The sequence below is a fragment of the Podarcis raffonei genome, chromosome 8 (assembly GCF_027172205.1).
Source record: "Podarcis raffonei isolate rPodRaf1 chromosome 8, rPodRaf1.pri, whole genome shotgun sequence".
NCBI lineage: Eukaryota > Metazoa > Chordata > Lepidosauria > Squamata > Lacertidae > Podarcis > Podarcis raffonei.
Genome location: NC_070609.1, coordinates 7,364,956 through 7,382,943, shown reverse-complemented (window position 1 = coordinate 7,382,943; position 17,988 = coordinate 7,364,956). Strand labels below are relative to the sequence as shown.

Sequence of the window (17,988 nt, the reverse complement as noted above, 5' to 3'; positions counted from 1 at the left end):
TCATGTTTTTATACTGTATTTTATGCTGCTTTTATAATTGTTTTAAATTTGTTGTTTGCCACCCTGAGCCCGGTTTTTGAACCGGGAAGGGCGGGGTATAAATAAAAAATTATTATTATTATTATTTAGTCATGGGTTCAAGCCCCATGGTGGGCAAAGGATTCCTGCATTGCAGGGGGGTGGACTAGATGAATCTTAGGGTCCCTTCCAAATCTATGTGGCTGGATGATATATAATGAACTGAAGAAGGTATTTAAACTTACCTTTCCTAAGAAACCAGAGGCCTTCCTTTTGGGCACAGTTGGCCAATTGGTGCCAAAGAAAGACAGAACATTTTTTATGTACGCAACAACAGCAGCAAGAATACTTCTCGCCAAGTATTGGAAGACACAAGACCTACCCACCGTGGAAGAGTGGCAGATGCAAGTGATCAACTACATGGAGATGGCAGAAATGACTGGCAGAATCCGTGACCAGGGAGAAGAATTGATGGAACGGGACTGGAAAAAGTTTAAGGACTATTTACAAAAATATTGTAAAATGTTTGAGTGTTAACATGATGTGGGAAGTGAAGGTAACAGGGCATGTGGGATTTGGTTAAAAGTGAATGAAAAGAAGAATTTTAAAAAAAGGAGAAGAGGGTTATGAACAGAATAACATTATGTCATAGTATATAAGGTGGAGTAATGGGCTAAGATAAGGGAAATTTGAGACATAATAACTAGAAATATATAACTATAAGTAAGGTTTGAAAAAGGGTCAGAACTTGCTGAATTTGATGGAACAAAGAGGAACACAAAAAAGAGAGATGTGAGGAGGTCAGGACAGAGGGACATGGAATTTTGAAATTTAAAAAGTGGACTTTTCTTTTTTCTTCTTTTTCTTTTTTTGTTAAGTGTGTATTCTTTCTTGTTTTTCTGTTCTTTGTTTTCTGTTTGGGCTTTATCTAATCGATTGATTTATTTGAAATGATGATCTTTTTGTTTTATAAAATCTCAATAAACATTTATTTATTTCAAATCTATGTGGCTGGGGTGGTGCTGGGAGGGTGCTCAGCCCGGGGAGAGCCCCAGGGTCTGCATTTGGCTTGTGATGTGGTAGTTCTTCCACCCCTGGGGTGATTATGACAAAAGGACCCGACATCCACAGAGTGAAGAGAACAGCATATAACATCCTTTGCATTGTGTGTGTGCGCGCATGTGCTTTCTAAAATATTAAGGTCGCTATTTTGTCCCCTAAATATCTCCATGGTGCCTAGGGAACAACTTGCACCTTAATATCAGCAAGACAAAGGAGATGGTGTTGGACTTTCGGAGGAAGAGAGGAGAACTAGCCCCGCTGTACATCAGAGAGGGCTGTGTGGAGAGAGTCTCTTCCTTTAAATTCCTAGGAGTTTATCTCAGTGAAGACCTTACTTGGAAAATAAAAACAGTGGTACCTCAGGTTAAGTACTTAATTCGTTCCGGAGGTCCGTTCTGAACCTGAAACTGTTCTTAACCTGAAGCACCACTTTAGCTAATGGGGCCTCCTGCTGCTGCTGCGCTGCCGGAGCACAATTTCTGTTCTCATCCTGAAGCAAAGTTCTTAACCTGAAGCACTATTTCTGGGTTAGCGGAGTCTGTAGCCTGAAGCGTATGTAACCCGAGGTACCACTGTACTTGGAAAATAAATACAACCCAGGCGGTTAAGAAAGCCCAACAGAGACTCCATCTCCTCAGAGTATTGTGAAAGAACGAGGTCAATCAACATTTGATGATCTCCTTCTACCGGTCCACAATAGAAAGTGTCCTTTCATCACAGTGTGGGACGCTGGTTTGACATAATCTGATAGGAAGTGCCTACAGAGGGTGCTGTATTCACCACAAGATATTATGGGCTGTCCCGTGAATCCGCTGGATGAAATAGCGGGAGAAGGTTGCCTCAGGAGAGTGAGGAAAATTCACACCCTGGCCAGCACTTTCTTGATCTCCTGCCCTCGGGCAGAAGATATAGAAGCATGATTAGTCGCACCAACAGGGTAAAGAACGGCTTCTATCCGTGGGCTGTTAGGCTGCTGAATGAAAAGATAACAACAGGGCAACTGACTTTCGGGTTTGGTGGGTGTGCGTCAGTAAACAAGGGGAATTAAGACTAAGAGAGCTGAGTGGGGGGTGCTCGTGCAATCTCACTGTACAGTGGTACCTCGGGTGAAGTACTTAATTCGTTCCGGAGGTCCGTACTTAACCTGAAACTGTTCTTAACCTGAAGCACCACTTTAGCTAATGGGGCCTCCTGCTGCTGCTGCGCCACCGGAGAACAATTTCTGTTCTCATCCTGAAGCAAAGTTCTTAACCTGAAGCACTATTTCTGGGTTAGCAGAGTCTGTAACCTGAAGCGCATGTAACCTGAAGTGTACGTAACCCGAGGTACCACTGTATACAAGTTGTACAAGTGACAATAAAGCATTTCAATTTCAATTAAATTGGTGAGAATGAAGTCCCCTTTTACTTGCAAAAAGCTCTGCCCCAGAACTCATCTCTGCCCCCCCCCCCGCACACCGTCACCGTTTCATGAACACAAGGGAGCTGTAGTACGAAAATAGTTTATTGAGCTTCCGTAGGGGACGGGGCAGAGCAAAAGGAATGGCCGGAATGGCTTCAACGTATGCCGGAATGGCCGAGAGCTGCTTTTGGGCAACCTTGCCCCTGCCCCTCCACGTTGGGGCTTTTCAGTCTTTTGGCTTTTAAGGCGCTGGGAAGGGCTTCGAAGAGAGGGAAGTTGGTCTTTGTGGGACAGGGAGGCGGCAAAAACCCTCCCCACCCCGTATTTCCCCCCCCCCCAAGAGTGTCTTAATGCAAAAAGCAATTGGGACTGGGTGAGTTGAGGGGGGGGGGAGACACTGCCAAAGCTGGGGAGCTGGCAGAGGGTTGGGGGGGGTTTTTTGGGGGGGACAGTCTGTCCGATTTCCCCTTTTCTGGTTGGCTTTCCATCCTGGGTTTCAGGCGCCCGCAAAAAAATGCACGACCCAGCAGCTGTGCGTTGCCGCTTGCAAGGACTTTGGCAAACACTCCTGGCCCCACTGCCTCACGTGGGGCTGCAAAAACCGGGTGGCGAGGGGTGTTTCTTGAGCATTGACAGGCTACCCGGCGTGGCCTGGGGGTGGGGGTGGTGGAGACCCCTTGCAACCAACACCACAGGGCCCGGGGTTGAGTCTGGACTGTGTTTTGCAAAGGAACGAGCAACCTTTGGAGATTCCTTTGGGGCAGAGCGTTGAGAGAAGTCGTTCTTCTCGCTGGGCATCTGCCCCATGTGTCTTCCCCCCCCATAGGGGGCAGCGTCAGCACCAGGTCCTTGGCAGCGCTCACAAGTTCTTCCAGCGCCCCCTGCGTTTCCGCGTGGGGATCCCTTTCCTCCGCTTCTGGGGCGCAGGGGACGGCCCGCTTTTGGCCGCAGGCTGGCCTTCCTCGGGCACAGGACCCCCTTCGTCCTCTTTCCTCTCCGGGGACGGCTCCTCCTTGGTGGCGAAGGTGCCCCTGGGTGGCGGGGTCTCCGAGGAAGGGGCCGGCGGCGCGGGGCTCGGGCTCTCCCCCTGCGGGGGAAGCAGGCCGTTCGCCTGGGCAGGAAGGAGGGGCAGCAAAGCCGCCACCACGTCGGTCAGCCGCTCCAGGCCTTGCCGCAGCGTGTAGGTCAGCTCGCGGACGGCCTCGGCCGTCTCCCGCTGGGCCTGCAAGAAGTCCAGAGGGGGCTCGGCGGGCAGGTCGAGGCGGGTGCGCCGGCGCCGCAGGGGTGGCGAGGCAGAGGGGCACGGGGTGCTGCCCAGCGGCTCCGCGGGGGAGTGCTCCGGGTGCGGCCTGCAGCCTAAGCTGGCCGGAGAAGGCGCCATTTGGATGATCTGCAGTGAGGCGGGCTGGGCTGAAGGGGGCGCCGGCGAGTCGCGTTCCTTGGGCCTCAGTAGACCCCCGTTCAGGGTGCAGCAGGAAGTCCGCGCCGAAGTCTCTGGGCTGCAGGAAAGGTTGCCCCTGGCTGGCATATCTGCAGAGGGGGAGGGAAGCAGGAGATTGACAAGGGTGGCACACGGAATAATAATAATAATAATAATAATAATAATAACAACAACAACAACAACAATAACAACAATAATTTATTATTTATACCCCGCCCATCTGGCTGCGTTTCCCCAGCCACTCTGGGCGGCTCCCAACAAAACACTAAAATACAATGACCTATTAAACATTAAAAGCTTCCCTAAACAGGGCTGCCTTCAGATGTCTTCTAAAAGTCTGGTACTGTAGTTATTTTTCTCTTTGACATCTGGTGGGAGGGCGTTCCACAGGGCGAGCGCCACTACTGAGAAGGCCCTCTCCCTGTAACTTTGCTTCTTGCAGGGAGGGAACCGCCAGAAGGCCCTCAGCACTGGACCTCAGTGTCCGGGAAGAACGACGGAGGTGGAGACGCACCTTCAGGTATACTGGACCGAGGCCGTTTAGGGCTTTAAAGGTCAGCACCTACACTTTGAATTGTGCTCAGAAACGTACAGGGAGCCAATGCAGATCTCTCAGGACCAGTGTTATGTGGTCCTGGCGGCCGCTCCCAGTCCCCAGTCTAGCTGCCGCATTCTGGATTAGTTGTAGTTTCCGGGTCACCTTCAAAGGTAGCCCCACATAGAGCACAAGCGAGAGATAACCAGAGGAAACCAGGGGAAACTCCTTTTCCTAGGCAGTGTTAGAAATTCAGCTATATAACCTAGGCACCACGTGGTCCCTGAACTCTAGGTTACAGTCGCCACAACGTCAGTTTACCAGAGGGTCAGACTGGATGACCCTTGGGCCCCTTAAAGGTAAAGGGACCCCTGACCATTAGGTCGAGTCGTGACCGACTCTGGGGTTGCGACGCTCATCTCGCTTTATTGGCCGAGGGAGCCGGCGTACAGCTTCCGGGTCACGTGGCCAGCATGACTAAGCCGCTTCTGGCGAACCAGAGCAGCGCACGGAAACGCCGTTTACCTTACCGCCGGAGCAGTACCTATTTATCTACTTGGACTGGCATGCTTTTGAACTGCTAGGTTCGCAGGAGCAGGGACTGAGCAACAGGAACTCACCCCGTCGCGGGGATTCGAACCGCCGACCTTCTGATCGGCAAGTCCTAGGCTCTGTGGTTTAACCCACAGCGCCACCCGCGTCCCTTACAGTTCTACAATTCCACGATCTCAACTACCTTGCTTGACTGTGGCTTGCTCTTGTGACAATTCACACGTATGCAAGGAGAAAGACAGGAAGGTGAAGGTATTCACTAGGGAGCAAGGCAGAGGTTTTTAAACTGTGGCCGCCAGTCTAGCGACCGGAAACCGCCACGTGGTCATCATTAGACCCGCAGCAGTAGCAAAACGTGCCTGGGGAATTTTGAACACAGTTCTTGGGGCTGGCTATTCCCCCATCAGCAAGCTGCTGTTTCGCTCCAGCCAGCCCTTTCTGGGCCAGCTGTGTGTGGGCAGAGAGAGCATGTGGCCAGCAGCCCTCTGCGGTCCTTACCTCTTTGGGCACAGACCTGAATTCTAACTCTGCGTTCTGGAAGATCTCTCTGCTTGCAGAATCTAGCTCCTCAGGGGAAAGGCAGGGCTAAAGCCCCTTTTCCCCACAGGCTAGCTTTCCGGGTGCAAGCTCCCTTCCACATAGTGGAGCATTCAGGCACCAGGAAGCTGCCTAGCCCCTGCAGGGCTGTGCTGGGTGCTAGTTCTGCCGCTGTGTTGCAAATGACTCTTTCTCTCCTGCCTCCACACCTTTCTCGGCAGCCTCAAGGTTACAACCGGGGAACGAGTTGTGTAGGCATGGAATTGGCAGCCGCAACTGGCTGCCGACCTGAGAGTGGGCACGGGTGTTTTCTCTCGGCACTTGCGCCCTGCGTCGAAAGGAGCCGTGGCAGCCGGGAGCCAAGCGTGGACTTGGATCACAGCAATAACCCAGCTTCGTCCTGCTGTTTGCTTCTCCTGACCTGAAAGCACTTTGCGAGATTGGAGGGCAAGACGGTGACCCGGGGCTGAGGAAAATGCGCTCTGCACATGCACAGAGACACCTGTTTCCTGAACACTGGCTCGCATATGCCCAAACTGATTCCCAGCGTTGGAAGAAGGTTGCAGAGATAAACCACTGGCACGCCGGACCGGAAGCGCCAGGGAATTCCTCCGTCATGGATGTGGAGCTAAAATAGTGCATTGTGGGGAAACCCCTCTTTCTCTCCCCCCCCCACTTTCCTCTGTCCTTCAAACCTGGAGCAGGAATTTCCCAAAGGAAAGAGAAAAGAATGTCTCTTAGGGTCATGGGTTCGAGAAAAAGATTCCTGCATTGCAGTGGGTTGGACTAGATGACCCTTATGTTTCCTCCCTCACCAAGCAGAGTCATATTTGCTTGCCATCCTGCTTCCCCTATTCTGTGCACTTATCATGCCAATATAACTCCCTGCCATGAATTTGAGCTTCGGCTCTGGAATCCAAGGCGTGGGTAGCGATGCGGAGATTAAAATAGCATCCCTTCGCGGCCCAAATCCCTATTGGATGCCTGTCGCTCCATTCTTGGAGCAATTAGGTTTCTGAGCATGTGCAGAGTGCCTTTCCTCCGCCATTTGGAGTCGCATTTGGAACTTACGAGGTTAGATTGGCGCCGGCACAGCATGCAAACACACGGCTCCCCCCTGTACACCAAGAATCCTGGGAACTGTAGTTTGTTATAAAGGCGCTGGGAATTTTAGTTCTGTGAGTGATAAGAGATAGGGCCGTGAGCTTCTTCTCTCTTTCTTGCCTTTCCCTGCCCAACCCCAATGGCAAAGGCATTGGCCTGTCGCATGCCTCTTTCTTAAAAACCAGAAGCGCTGCAAATCGAAGCGAACTGACACCCTTCCCCACCCCCAATCTGAAATCGCCCCCCCACATCACTTCACACACCCCTAAACCCATGGGGGCATCTGTGAAATGGAGGTGAAATCCTTAGTCCAGACTCCAGCTCAGGCAAACACAGACCACTGAATACCTAACAATCTGCTTGCCGCTATCCAAGGGTAAGGCACTCTGCACATGCTCAGAGGCGCACGCACACACACGACTTCACATTGTGCCTCGAATCAAGCATGTCTCGGTCCTCCAGCGCCTCGTCGGTTTAGAAACCAGCTCCTGGCGGCGGCATGTGGAGTTTTCAATTTTTTACCCCACGCTGTCAGCGTGCCAACCCACATGTGCCCTTACATTATGCCAATCTGTCCTCCCCAATGCCTTGGCAGAGCCGGGCCCCGGAGGACACCTGCTTCGGCCGCCGGCACCTGCCCGCCGGAGGGATGGGGTGTCCGCGGGGACTCACCTGCGCCATGCTCAGCCGCCAGCCGGTAACTGGGGGTGGCGAACCCCGTCGTGTTCTGCAAGGCTCCGGGTTCCACCCCGCCCGCCCCCATTACCACGCCAGGCCCCAGGATGGCGAAGATGGTCTCTTCCTCGGCCGAGAAGGTCTCGTCGCAGGCGCTGCCGGCCCCCTGCGTGGAATGGGGCACCCTCGCCAGCTTCTCTTTGGTGCGGCGCTTGAAGTCATTCCAGCGCTTCTGCACCTCCTGCCCGGTCCGCTTCCAGCTGGTGATGCTGTTGATCTTGGCGGCGATGCCCTCCCACACCCTCCGCCGCTCGGCCACCGTCACCCGCCGGCTCTGGGTGCCGTACAGCTTGGCGTAGTTGGCACGGACCTCCTGGATCAGGATCTGGTTCTCCTCGTAGGAGAAGCGGGGCTTGCGGAGGCGGGTAATCTCCTCGCTCTCGCCAGACATCCCGGTGCCCTTCCGCTGCTGCTGCTGCCAACCCTTCCGATGCCCCTTCCCACCGCCGGGCTCCTTCAAGCTCTGGGAAGCAATTCTCTCGGGGCGCCGGTGCCCAGTTGGCACCGCTGCATGGGCACCCTAGCCAGGGCGGGTGCTGGTCCTGTCGGAGAAGGAGAGAGAGAGAGAGAGAGATGATTGGCATCGCCCAGCAAATGCACTGGGCTGGCACCTTGCAAGTTTGGGTGGGGGGGTGCCACAGTGCCACGCTGGCTGCCCAGCAGCTCTGCCTTTCGCAGGGGGGTCCCTCTGCCACAGGGCCCCCCCAAGCCTCCCCAGCTGGGAAGGGGGTGTCTGGGGAGGGCTCCTCCTGAAGGGGGTCTCCGCTCCCGCTCAGCTGCTGCCTTGCTGCATTGAAATGCCTCCCCCGCTCCTCCCTCCCAGTTCCTCCTCCTCCTCCTGCTGCTGCTGCTGCTACCGGGCATGCGCCTGGCTTCGCCGCACTCCCAGCAGGCCAAGGGGCGGCCTGGATGGTTGCCCCGGGCAACCGAAGCCCTCTCGCTCTTCTCGCAGGGCCTGGCAGAGCGGGGAGCAAGAGCGCCCCAAAGGCTTCTGGGAAATCAGAAGCAATTGCCCCCCCTCCCCATATTTCTGGGGGGACGCAGGGGCACGCATACCCCTAAACATTTTGTGAATCATTGTAGTTTTGTCCATATATACTGTATTTATTTCCCCCGATTTGAACTATAAAATGGTGATTTTCTGGAGTCAAAATAAGAGAACCCCTAAACATTTTTTTTAACAAAAAAGCACTGTGTGTGTGTGTATATATATATATATATGTGTGTGTGTGTGTTCCTTTCTTGCGAGGAATTTCCCTTAAAAAAAGGGAAAAGTTGACAGCTATGAATATACATATACAGCAATTGCACCCCCCCCACACATATAAACACACACACATATATATGCTTTCTCATGTATTCCACTATTCGTTTCATTCATTTTTGTTTACAGTTCTGCTAAGATGGTATTATTTGTACAATATAATCTTACATATTCCTTAAATATTTTCCCTTCATATATTTTCAGATTTAAAGCTGTTCTGACTTTTCCCGTCAATTTTGCTAGTTGGAAAGATTCTATCATGAATGGGGTTTCTTAGATGTGCCTTTTGAATTACTGAAAACAACCAAGCTTTCCCACGTTCATTTTCTCCGTTGTTTCCCCCCCCCCCCCAAAATGTGTGCATTTCCTGAAGGCATACTCTGAATTAGCTGCGATGGTTAAAACACAAGAGTGGGTGGTGACAAAATGCACAAACCATGGGTGAAGTTTGACTCTGTTCCGAGCAACACACACACAAACATTTGTGCTGTTTAGGGAAGCTTTTAATGTTTGATGCATTACTGTATTTTAATATTTTGTTGGAAGCCGCCCAGAATGGCTGGGGAGGCACGGCCAGATGGGCGGGGTATAAATAATAAATTATTATTATTATTATTATTATTATTATTATTATTATTATTGCATTGTCAGCCACAAACGGGAATCGGTTGTGCATGCCTGATTAAATCCCCCAGAACCCCGGTACCATACCTAATGCAGATAAGACCTAAAATTCAGCCATTAATCATCCCTTTTGAGTATCCTGCCCTGACAGAAGCAAATGCCCTTCTCTTTTGCATTTCTTGAGACATTTAATCCTGTAGGATGGGGTCGCCTAATTGCAGCAAGAACTGATTTGCTAAGACACCCCAGTAACTTGGCCTTACTTACCCCTGGGGTGGATAATGGCCAGGGCTGGATTTAGGTTTGATGAGGCCCTAGGCTACGGAAGGTAATGGACCCTTTATATGTCCAGCTGTCCTTTGTCAACAACAAATTGTCACTGGTTGTTGTTGTTTTTTGTTGAATATATGCTATATGGTAATTTATGGACCTAATAATTGTTGTTTAGTCATTTAGTTGTGTCCCACTCTTCGTGACCCCCTGGACCAGAGCACGCCAGGCACTCCTGTCTTCCACTGCCTCCCGCAGTTTGGTCAGACTCATGTTCGTAGCTTCGAGAACACTGTCCAACCATCTTGTCCTCTGTCGTCCCCTTCTCCTTGTGCCCTCCATCTTTCCCAACATCAGGGTCTTTTCCAGGGAGTCTTCTCTTCTCATGAGGTGGCCAAAGTATTGGAGCCTCAGCTTCAGGATCTGTCCTTCCAGTGAGCACTCAGGGCTGATTTCCTTCAGAATGGATACGTTTGATCTTCTTGCAGTCCATGGGACTCTCAAGAGTCTCCTCCAGCACCAGAATTCAAAAGCATAAATTCTTCGGCGATCAGCCTTCTTCTATACATCAGCTCTCACTTCCATACATCACTACTGGCTTTAACTATATGAACATTTGTTGGTAAGGTGATTTCTCTGCTTTTTTGGATGCTGTCTAGGTTTGTCATTGCTTTTCTCCCAAGAACCTAATAGTTATCTAAAGCCGTTTGCACATGTTACCATGCTACCAGTCCATGCAGAATGTAGGCACCCTATATACAGAAATGAGCAAACCTGTGATATTTTAGGGAGCAGGCTAGCAGGCGGGGCCCATGACTTACATCATAGGGGCCTACACAACACAAAACACTTGCTGTATGTAGGTTTTATTTTATTTGGGTTTTTTTATCCTATATTTTGGAAATGTACATCCAGATTTTTTTCCCTTTAATTTTTCGGGGCCCCCCAAGAGACTGGGGCCCTAAGCTATAGCTTGTTTAGCTTATACATAAATCTGGCACTGGGTCATGGAGGTGACCCGTGACATATACCGTATTTTTTGCTCTATAAGACTCACTTTTTCCCTCCAAAAAGTAAGGGGAAACGTGTGTGCGTCTTATGGAGCGAATGCAGGCTGCGCAGCTATCCCAGAAGCCAGAACAGCAAGAGGGATCGCTGTTTTCGCTGCGCAGAGATCCCTCTTGCTGTTCTGGCTCCTGAGATTCAGAATATTTTTTTTTCTTGTTTTCCTCCTCCAAAAACTAGGTGCATCTTGTGGTCTGGTGCGTCTCATAGAGCGAAAAATACGGCAAATTCAGGTCAGTGTCCATCGCCAGGAAGACTATTCCTATAACAGGACACTCCTGGAATCCCAAAGTTGCCCAGTTTTTTGATACTCCGCCAGAAGGCTTCTCAGGCTCCCATCTGATTGCTGCAGGAGTCTGACTTCTTCTTTGACCATCCAGCCAATATCCTTTACCTTTCGTTCCTTTGCCTCTGCCTCTGGACTGGGTTGTTATTTTTTCCCTTTGGGATCCGTCAGGACTGCCTTGTAGAAGCACGGGCCAGCGTCCTTCTGCAAGAGAACTCTCCTTCTGTCTCTCCCCAACCCCGTTTTAAACCCTAATTGGGTTCAAAGGAACCCCAAGGAGAAAAATATAAAAGGAGTTGGTGTGTCAACCGCCTCTTTGAAACCACTATTTTGACAGCTGTAATCCCTGTTGGCCCTCCGACCTGAGCTGTGCCGGTGAACCAATCTGTTTGAATCATAGAACTGCAAGCTTGGAAGGAGTCTGACCCACTTCAATGCAGGATTCAAATGTCTGTTAAAAATAAATAGGAATCATCATCATCATCATCATCATCATCATCTTAAAAAGGGCTTAATAATAATAATAAATGGGCTTAATAATAATAAAAAATGGGCTTAAAATAACAACAACAACAACATGGGCTTAATAATAATAATAATAATAGGGCTAATAATAATAATTATAAATGGGAATAATAAAAATAATAATAATAAAGCCAGGGTGAATAAAAAGGCTTTCACTGATAGTGGGGACCATAGGAGCCAGCTCCTAGTGGCTGAGGTCCCTTAAGGGCCCCCAATAAAATATTTGTGGGGTTGAGCCTCCAGAAAGTTGATGGGCATTGCCATTCTAATCCATCATGTGGAATGGGGCTATCCTGTCCTCCCCCAGTGTTTTATTCAAGCTGGGGGGGGCAGAAAGCAGCAGAGATTCTTGCACTGCAGAGGGTTGGACTAGATGACCCTCGGGTCCCTTCCATGAAAAACTCACCCAGTGGCCTTGGGCCAGCCGCTGTTCCCTTGGGCTCTGTTTGCTCGTCAGCGGCACGGGGGTAATTGCACAGGGAGTCTGCAGGACTGTATGAGAAAGTGCTTTAAAAGGCAGTCTATGAATTCTCCTCCTCCTCCCTATAATTTTCCCACCTTCGCCGCATCAAGCAGTTGGTCCCTTACTTTTCCCGCCCCAACCTGGCCACAGTGATCCATGCGATGGTCATCTCCAGGCTTGACTACTGTAATTCGCTCTACGCGGGGCTGCCCTTGAAGCTGTCCCAGAAACTCCAGCGGGTGCAGAATGCAGCAGCGAGGCTCCTCACGGGGTCTCTGCCATGGGAGCATTTTCACCCAATGCTTTTCAAGCTGCACTGGTTCCCGGTGGAGTACAGGGTCAGATTTAAGGTGCTGCTTTTGACCTTTAAAGCCCTTCACGGCCTAGGACCCTCGTACCTACGGGACCGCCTCTCCTGGTATGCCCCACGGAGAGCCTCAAGGTCCATAAATAGCAACACCCTAGTGGTCCCAGGCCCTAAGGAAGTTAGATTGGCTTCAACCAGAGCCAGGGCCTTTTCAACACTGGCCCCGGCCTGGTGGAACGCTCTGTCTCATGAGACCAGGGCCCTGCAGGATCTGATTTCTTTCCGCAGGGCCTGTAAGACAGAGTTGTTCTGCCTGGCCTTTGGCTTGGAGCCAATTTGATTCCCTCCCCCTCTTTCTTTTTTCTTTTCCTTCTCCTCCTGCGATGAGGCTACATTTTAATATTTTAATGTTTCAATATTTTAATGTTGTATTTTAATTTTGTTTTTAAGTTGTAATCATTCAACTTGTTTTTTTTATTATTATTATTGCTTGTAAGCCGCTCTGAGCCCAGCCTTGGCTGGGGAGGGCGGGGTATAAATAAAAAATTATTATTATTATTATTATTATTATTAAAAATATTGTGTGCGTGATAGGGAGCGGGCAGATTTCTTGATGTTGCAGTGCTACCTTTTGCCCACTAGAGGGAGTATGACACCTTCCTGTTATCTTCTCCCGCTCCAGACTTTGACTGGTTGTACTCAGCGGCGTAGCGTGGGTTGTCAGCACCCGGGGCAAGGCAAGTAATTTGCGCCCCCTAACCCGGGGCAAGGCAAGTAATTTGCGCCCCCTAACCCGTGGATTTGCGCCCCCTAACCCTACAAATCTATGCCTATGAATTATGGTCCCTCTCTCTCTCTCTTTCTCATATTCCAATTGATTCCCATTTCCGCCGATCGATCCCCGAAGCTCTCACCCAGCGAAATCCGTGCGTAATTACGCTTCCCCATCCCTAAGCCTGCCGCTTCCACCGGGAAATCATGACGGTGCGTTTCTCCTCTCCAAACTTTCCCCGGCCCTTTGCCGGCCGGCGCAGCCCTTTTGGCTACGAGCTCCCCTCCTTCTCTGCCCGCTTCCGACCCCACCTCCCCGTCCAGCCTCCCTACCTCCTGAAAAAAGGCGCCGGCGCCGAGCAGGACACCCCCGCGGCCATCGGAGAGAGGCGGGGCCGAGGGAGGCAAGCCAATGGGCGAGGCGGGGGTAGGTGGCCACGGGGGCGGGCGCTGCCGCAGTCCTCGGGTGGGCAAGGTAGGAGCAGGCGGAGGCTGGCCGGCTGCTCTGACAATAGGGGCGGGCCGAGGGCACGACGCGGCTGGGCCCTCTGGACTCGCGCCCCCCCAGATGTTGCGCCCGGTGCGGCCGGCACCCCTGGCACCCCCCACGCTACGCCACTGGTTGTACTGTATGTATGTAGGGCTTGCCGATCGAAAGGTTGGCGGTTCGAATCCCCGCGGCGGGGTGCGCTCCCGCTGCTCGGTCCCAGTGCCTGCCAACCTAGCAGTTCGAAAGCACCCCCAGGTGCAAGTAGATAAATAGGGACCGCTTACCAGCGGGAAGGTAAACGGCGTTCCGTGTGCTGCGCTGGCTCGCCAGATGCAGCTTTGTCACGCTGGCCACGTGACCCGGAAGTGTCTCCGGACAGCGCTGGCCCCCGGCCTCTTGAGTGAGATGGGCGCACAACCCCTGAGTCTGTCAAGACTGGCCCGTACGGGCAGGAGTACCTTTACCTTTACCTTTACTGTATGTATATGGGACGTGGGTGGCGCTGTGGGTAAAAGCCTCAGCGCCTAGGACTTGCTGATCGAAAGGTCGGCGGTTCGAATCCCCGCGGCGGGGTGCGCTCCCGTCGCTCGGTCCCAGCGCCTGCCAACCTAGCAGTTCGAAAGCACCCCCGGGTGCAAGTAGATAAATAGGGACCGCTTACTAGCAGGAAGGTAAACGGCGTTCTGTGTGCTGCGCTGGCTCACCAGATGCAGCTTGTCACGCTGGCCACGTGACCCGGAAGTGTCTCCGGACAGCGCTGGCCCCCGGCCTCTTAAGTGAGATGGGCGCACAACCCTAGAGTCGAACACGACTGGCCCGTACGGGCAGGGGTACCTTTACCTTTACCTTTACTTACTGTATGTATATGAATGATGCTATGTACAAAATGGGCCAGCAGGGGGCGCTTTACACCTCCCTAGTGATTCATTTCCTTGCTTTGTCTTTGTGTGTGTGTGTGTGTGTGTGTGTGTGTGTGTGTGTGTGTGTGTCTTAGAGGTCGCACAAGGATTGGCAATGGAAGGCAGGGTGTCATCCTGCAGGCAATGGCACCCCCTGCAAAAGGAGGTCAATGGGGGGGAGGTAGGGGGTTTGGCTGGCTAACCTCCCTGTGCCTTGGCTCTGGCAGGCAGCCCTGGACTTGCAGGGGTCAGCAAACATTTCCAGCAGGGGGCCAGTCCACTGTACCCCAGACCTCGTGGGGGGCCGGACTATATTTTGAAAATAATCGAAACATTAATCGATTAATGCCTGCAGGAGACTTTGTGGATATTTAAGTTATCATTACAAAAATCTTAATAATTATTCATAAAGGAATCAGCTTATAAGAAGTAAATAAGGATGCCAGAAACAGGATAAAGGAAGTCTTTTATCTGGTTGTTTGTATTGTTGTATACAGTGGTACCTCGGGTTACATATGCTTCAGTTTACATACGCTTCAGGTTACAGACTCCGCTAACCCAGAAATAGTGCTTCAGGTTAAGAACTTTGCTTCAGGATGAGAACAGAAATCATGCTCCGGCGGCACGGCGGCAGCAGGAGGCCCCATTAGCTAAAGTGGTGCTTCAGGTTAAGAACAGTTTCAGGTAAAATCCAGAATGAATTGAGTACTTAACCCGAGGTACCACTGTATTACGCTTGTTGTTTGTTATGTTTGTGTCTGATGGGGGTGGATTTCTGTGTTGGGGGGTTTGTGTTATGTTGTAAATAAAATTCCCAATAAAAAGTTATATATATATATAAAATGAATGAATTCCTATGCCCCACAAATAACCCAGAGATGCATTTTAAACATATTCTACTCATGTCAAAAACACACTGATTCCCAGACCGTCCGCGGGCCGGATTGAGAAGGCGATTGGGCCGGATCCGACCCCCGGGCCTGAGTTTGCCTACCCCTGCCCTGGAGAGACTGTGTGGCTCATGGAGGAGAAGGAGGAGGGTGTGTGTGGAAGAGCGAGGGAGCTGCGCAGAGTCCAGATGTGTCAGCCTTGGACAATAGGCGAGCGGGAAAAGGACAGACAGATGGGCCAGCTGATACAATGGACCAGGCGTTTAGCATTCAGGAGCCGTTCTCGGCTGACTTGCCGCCTCCCCTCCCCCTCCGCCCTGCTCCGCTATTGAGCCAGCCAAAGGCCAGGATGAAAAGGCTTCGCCAAAGCCCATCTGCTCCCTCTTTCTCCTTCTCTCTCTCTCTCTCCACATTCATCCAAGGAGGAGAGAGAGAGAGAGAGAGAGAGAGAGAGAGAGAGGCATTTCTCCCCATTTTCTCCTTCCTCAGAACTGCTGGCGGGTGGGAAGGAAAGAAGGCGATTGCTGTGTTTAATTGCACCCTGATTAAAAGCGCAGCTTGATCTTTCCTTCCTTCCTTCCGTCCGTCTGGCCTCCTTCTTGCACCCATTTCACAGGTTGGAGGAACTGAGGCCGAGAAACAGACCCCCAGCCAGCCCAAACTACTGAGTGTCAAGTTCATGGGCCAGCAAGGAGTGCGGAGGTTCATTGACTTGAAAGAAAGAAAGAAAGAAAGAAAGAAAGAAAGAAAGAAAGAAAGAAAGCTTGATTTGGAAACAATTGGTCTTTCCCCATTCTCAGATGTGCATAAACTGTCTCTGGTTGCTGGGTTGATGAGTTGCAGCAGAAAACAAGAGAAGAGGGAGTTTTCATGTGTGCTGCTTCTTGTTTGAAGCCTAGCAGGTGACAAGAGAAATCACATTTTTTCCTCACTCAAACTGGGCAGCCCTTGTGCCTTTTGCCCAAGAGGCAAAAGCGAAGCCCTTGGTTTTCATGGAGTTGCAGTGATGGGGAAACCTGCCCCTGTGAATTTCTGCCTGCGACGCAGCCATCAAAGGCGCAGGGGGCCCAGCCAGGGAAGAAAGTTAGCAACTCTCCTTCAGGGCAGTGGGAGACCGAGCAGAGAATTTCTCAACCAGGTCCTGAGTGCGAAGGAGGAACCTATTATTTAACGTGATTCCTCAAGGTTGCAATATTTCAAAAGGGGACCTCGAGGGTCGACAATCTGTAGAGAGGGCCTGGGGCCACTGGCTTGCTTGCTTGTTTGCTGTCCCGAAAGTCTGTTTCCGTTAGCAGGATCGGGGCCAAATCCATTGCCAGCCAGGATTTTTCCAAACAGCTCAGCGTTCCCTCCTCAGGCTCCGTTGAACAAGATGCTGAGCTCCTCAGGAAAAGCTTCATTTATTTTTGTGCTTATGTGGGAGCCAGAATCCACAGAGCGAAAAGAAGAGAGCAGTGGGGGGGGGGAGGAGGGATAATTCAGCTGCTGGGTATCACACGGGGGCCACAAGCTCATTGCCATGACAGGGAATTTGGGAGGGATTGCAAATATGGATCATGAGAGCCTTGAAAAAGGCTACAAGATCTCTTGTGGGGTGTTTGTGTGGAGGGTCTCCCTTTCTGCAACGCCCTGTCCTTTGGTCACAGGAAGATGTGATTGGGGTGGAACCTAGGAGCTGAGAGAGAGTGCTGTTTTTTCGGGAAATTATTTTTATTTATTATTATTATTATTATTATTATTATTATTATTATTATTAAGGAAATCAGCCCTGAGTGCTCACTGGAAGGACAGATCGTGAAGCTGAGGCCCCAGTACAGTGGTACCTCGGGTTACATATGCTTCAGGTTACATATGCTTCAGGTTACAGACTCTGCTAACCCAGAAATAGTGTTTCAGGTTAAGAACTTTGCTTCAGGATGAGAACAGAAATCGTGCTCTGGTGGCGCGGCAGCAGCAGGAGGCCCCTTTAGCTAAAGTGGTGCTTCAGGTTAAGAACAGTTTCAGGTTAAGTACGGACCTCCGGAACGAATTAAGTACTTAACCCGAGGTACCACTGTATTTTGGCCACCTCATGAGAGTGTTTTGTTGGAAGCTGTCCAGAGTGGCTGGGGAAACCCAGCCAGATGGGCGGGGTATAAATAATATATTATTATTATTATTATTATTATTATTATTATTATTATTATTATTACTATGGATTTTGCAGTTACCCGAAGCCCTGTCTTCTGACACAGGGAGCATTTATTCCGTGATTCTTCTGGCTTCCGAAATGTTCCGGGCATCGCCTGTAAAAGAGCAAATCATGAGGGCTAGAAACCTGAGTGCTTTCTTAAGACCATTAGGAAGGTAAAGTCTGTACTTGCTGCCACAAACCGACTGCCCAGGACTTTTCTGGGCACACTTCAAGAGGCACACAAGTGCTTTGCATCGTGATTGCTCCGGGTGTCAGCAGCAATGCCACCATTAAGGGACACTCTGGTCAAAGGGCCCCGGGGCCCCTGGCTGTGGATCTCTTAAGACGGCAGAGAAATGGCGCCAAAGCCGTTGGCAGTTCCCTAGGTAGACTCCATGCTTCTTTTGCCCCCTGAAGGGATAGACTGCCATGTGGCCCTGATTACAGTAGTCAAATCTGTAGGATAAATGAGGAGGGAGTTGTTTCAAAAAGGAGTCGCCATCTAACCATCTATGCAGCCCTGAACTGCAGGCTCTTCCAGCAGGAGCTCTCCAAGGTCTTAAAACCCAGCTTGCA

At 51.0% G+C, this 17,988-nt stretch overlaps 1 protein-coding gene across 1 annotated transcript; it reads right to left on the bottom strand.

Moving 5' to 3' along the window:
* Positions 1-2,565: 2,565 nt before the first annotated feature.
* On the bottom strand, positions 2,566-8,218 carry MYPOP (Myb related transcription factor, partner of profilin). The gene is made up of 2 exons (XM_053401859.1): positions 7,323-8,218; positions 2,566-4,011 (listed from the first exon to the last, which is right to left on the bottom strand). Exons 1-2 carry the CDS (start codon positions 7,774-7,776, stop codon positions 3,341-3,343), a joined length of 1,125 nt encoding a protein of 374 aa, XP_053257834.1. The 5' UTR covers positions 7,777-8,218; the 3' UTR covers positions 2,566-3,340.
* Positions 8,219-17,988: the final 9,770 nt, after the last annotated feature.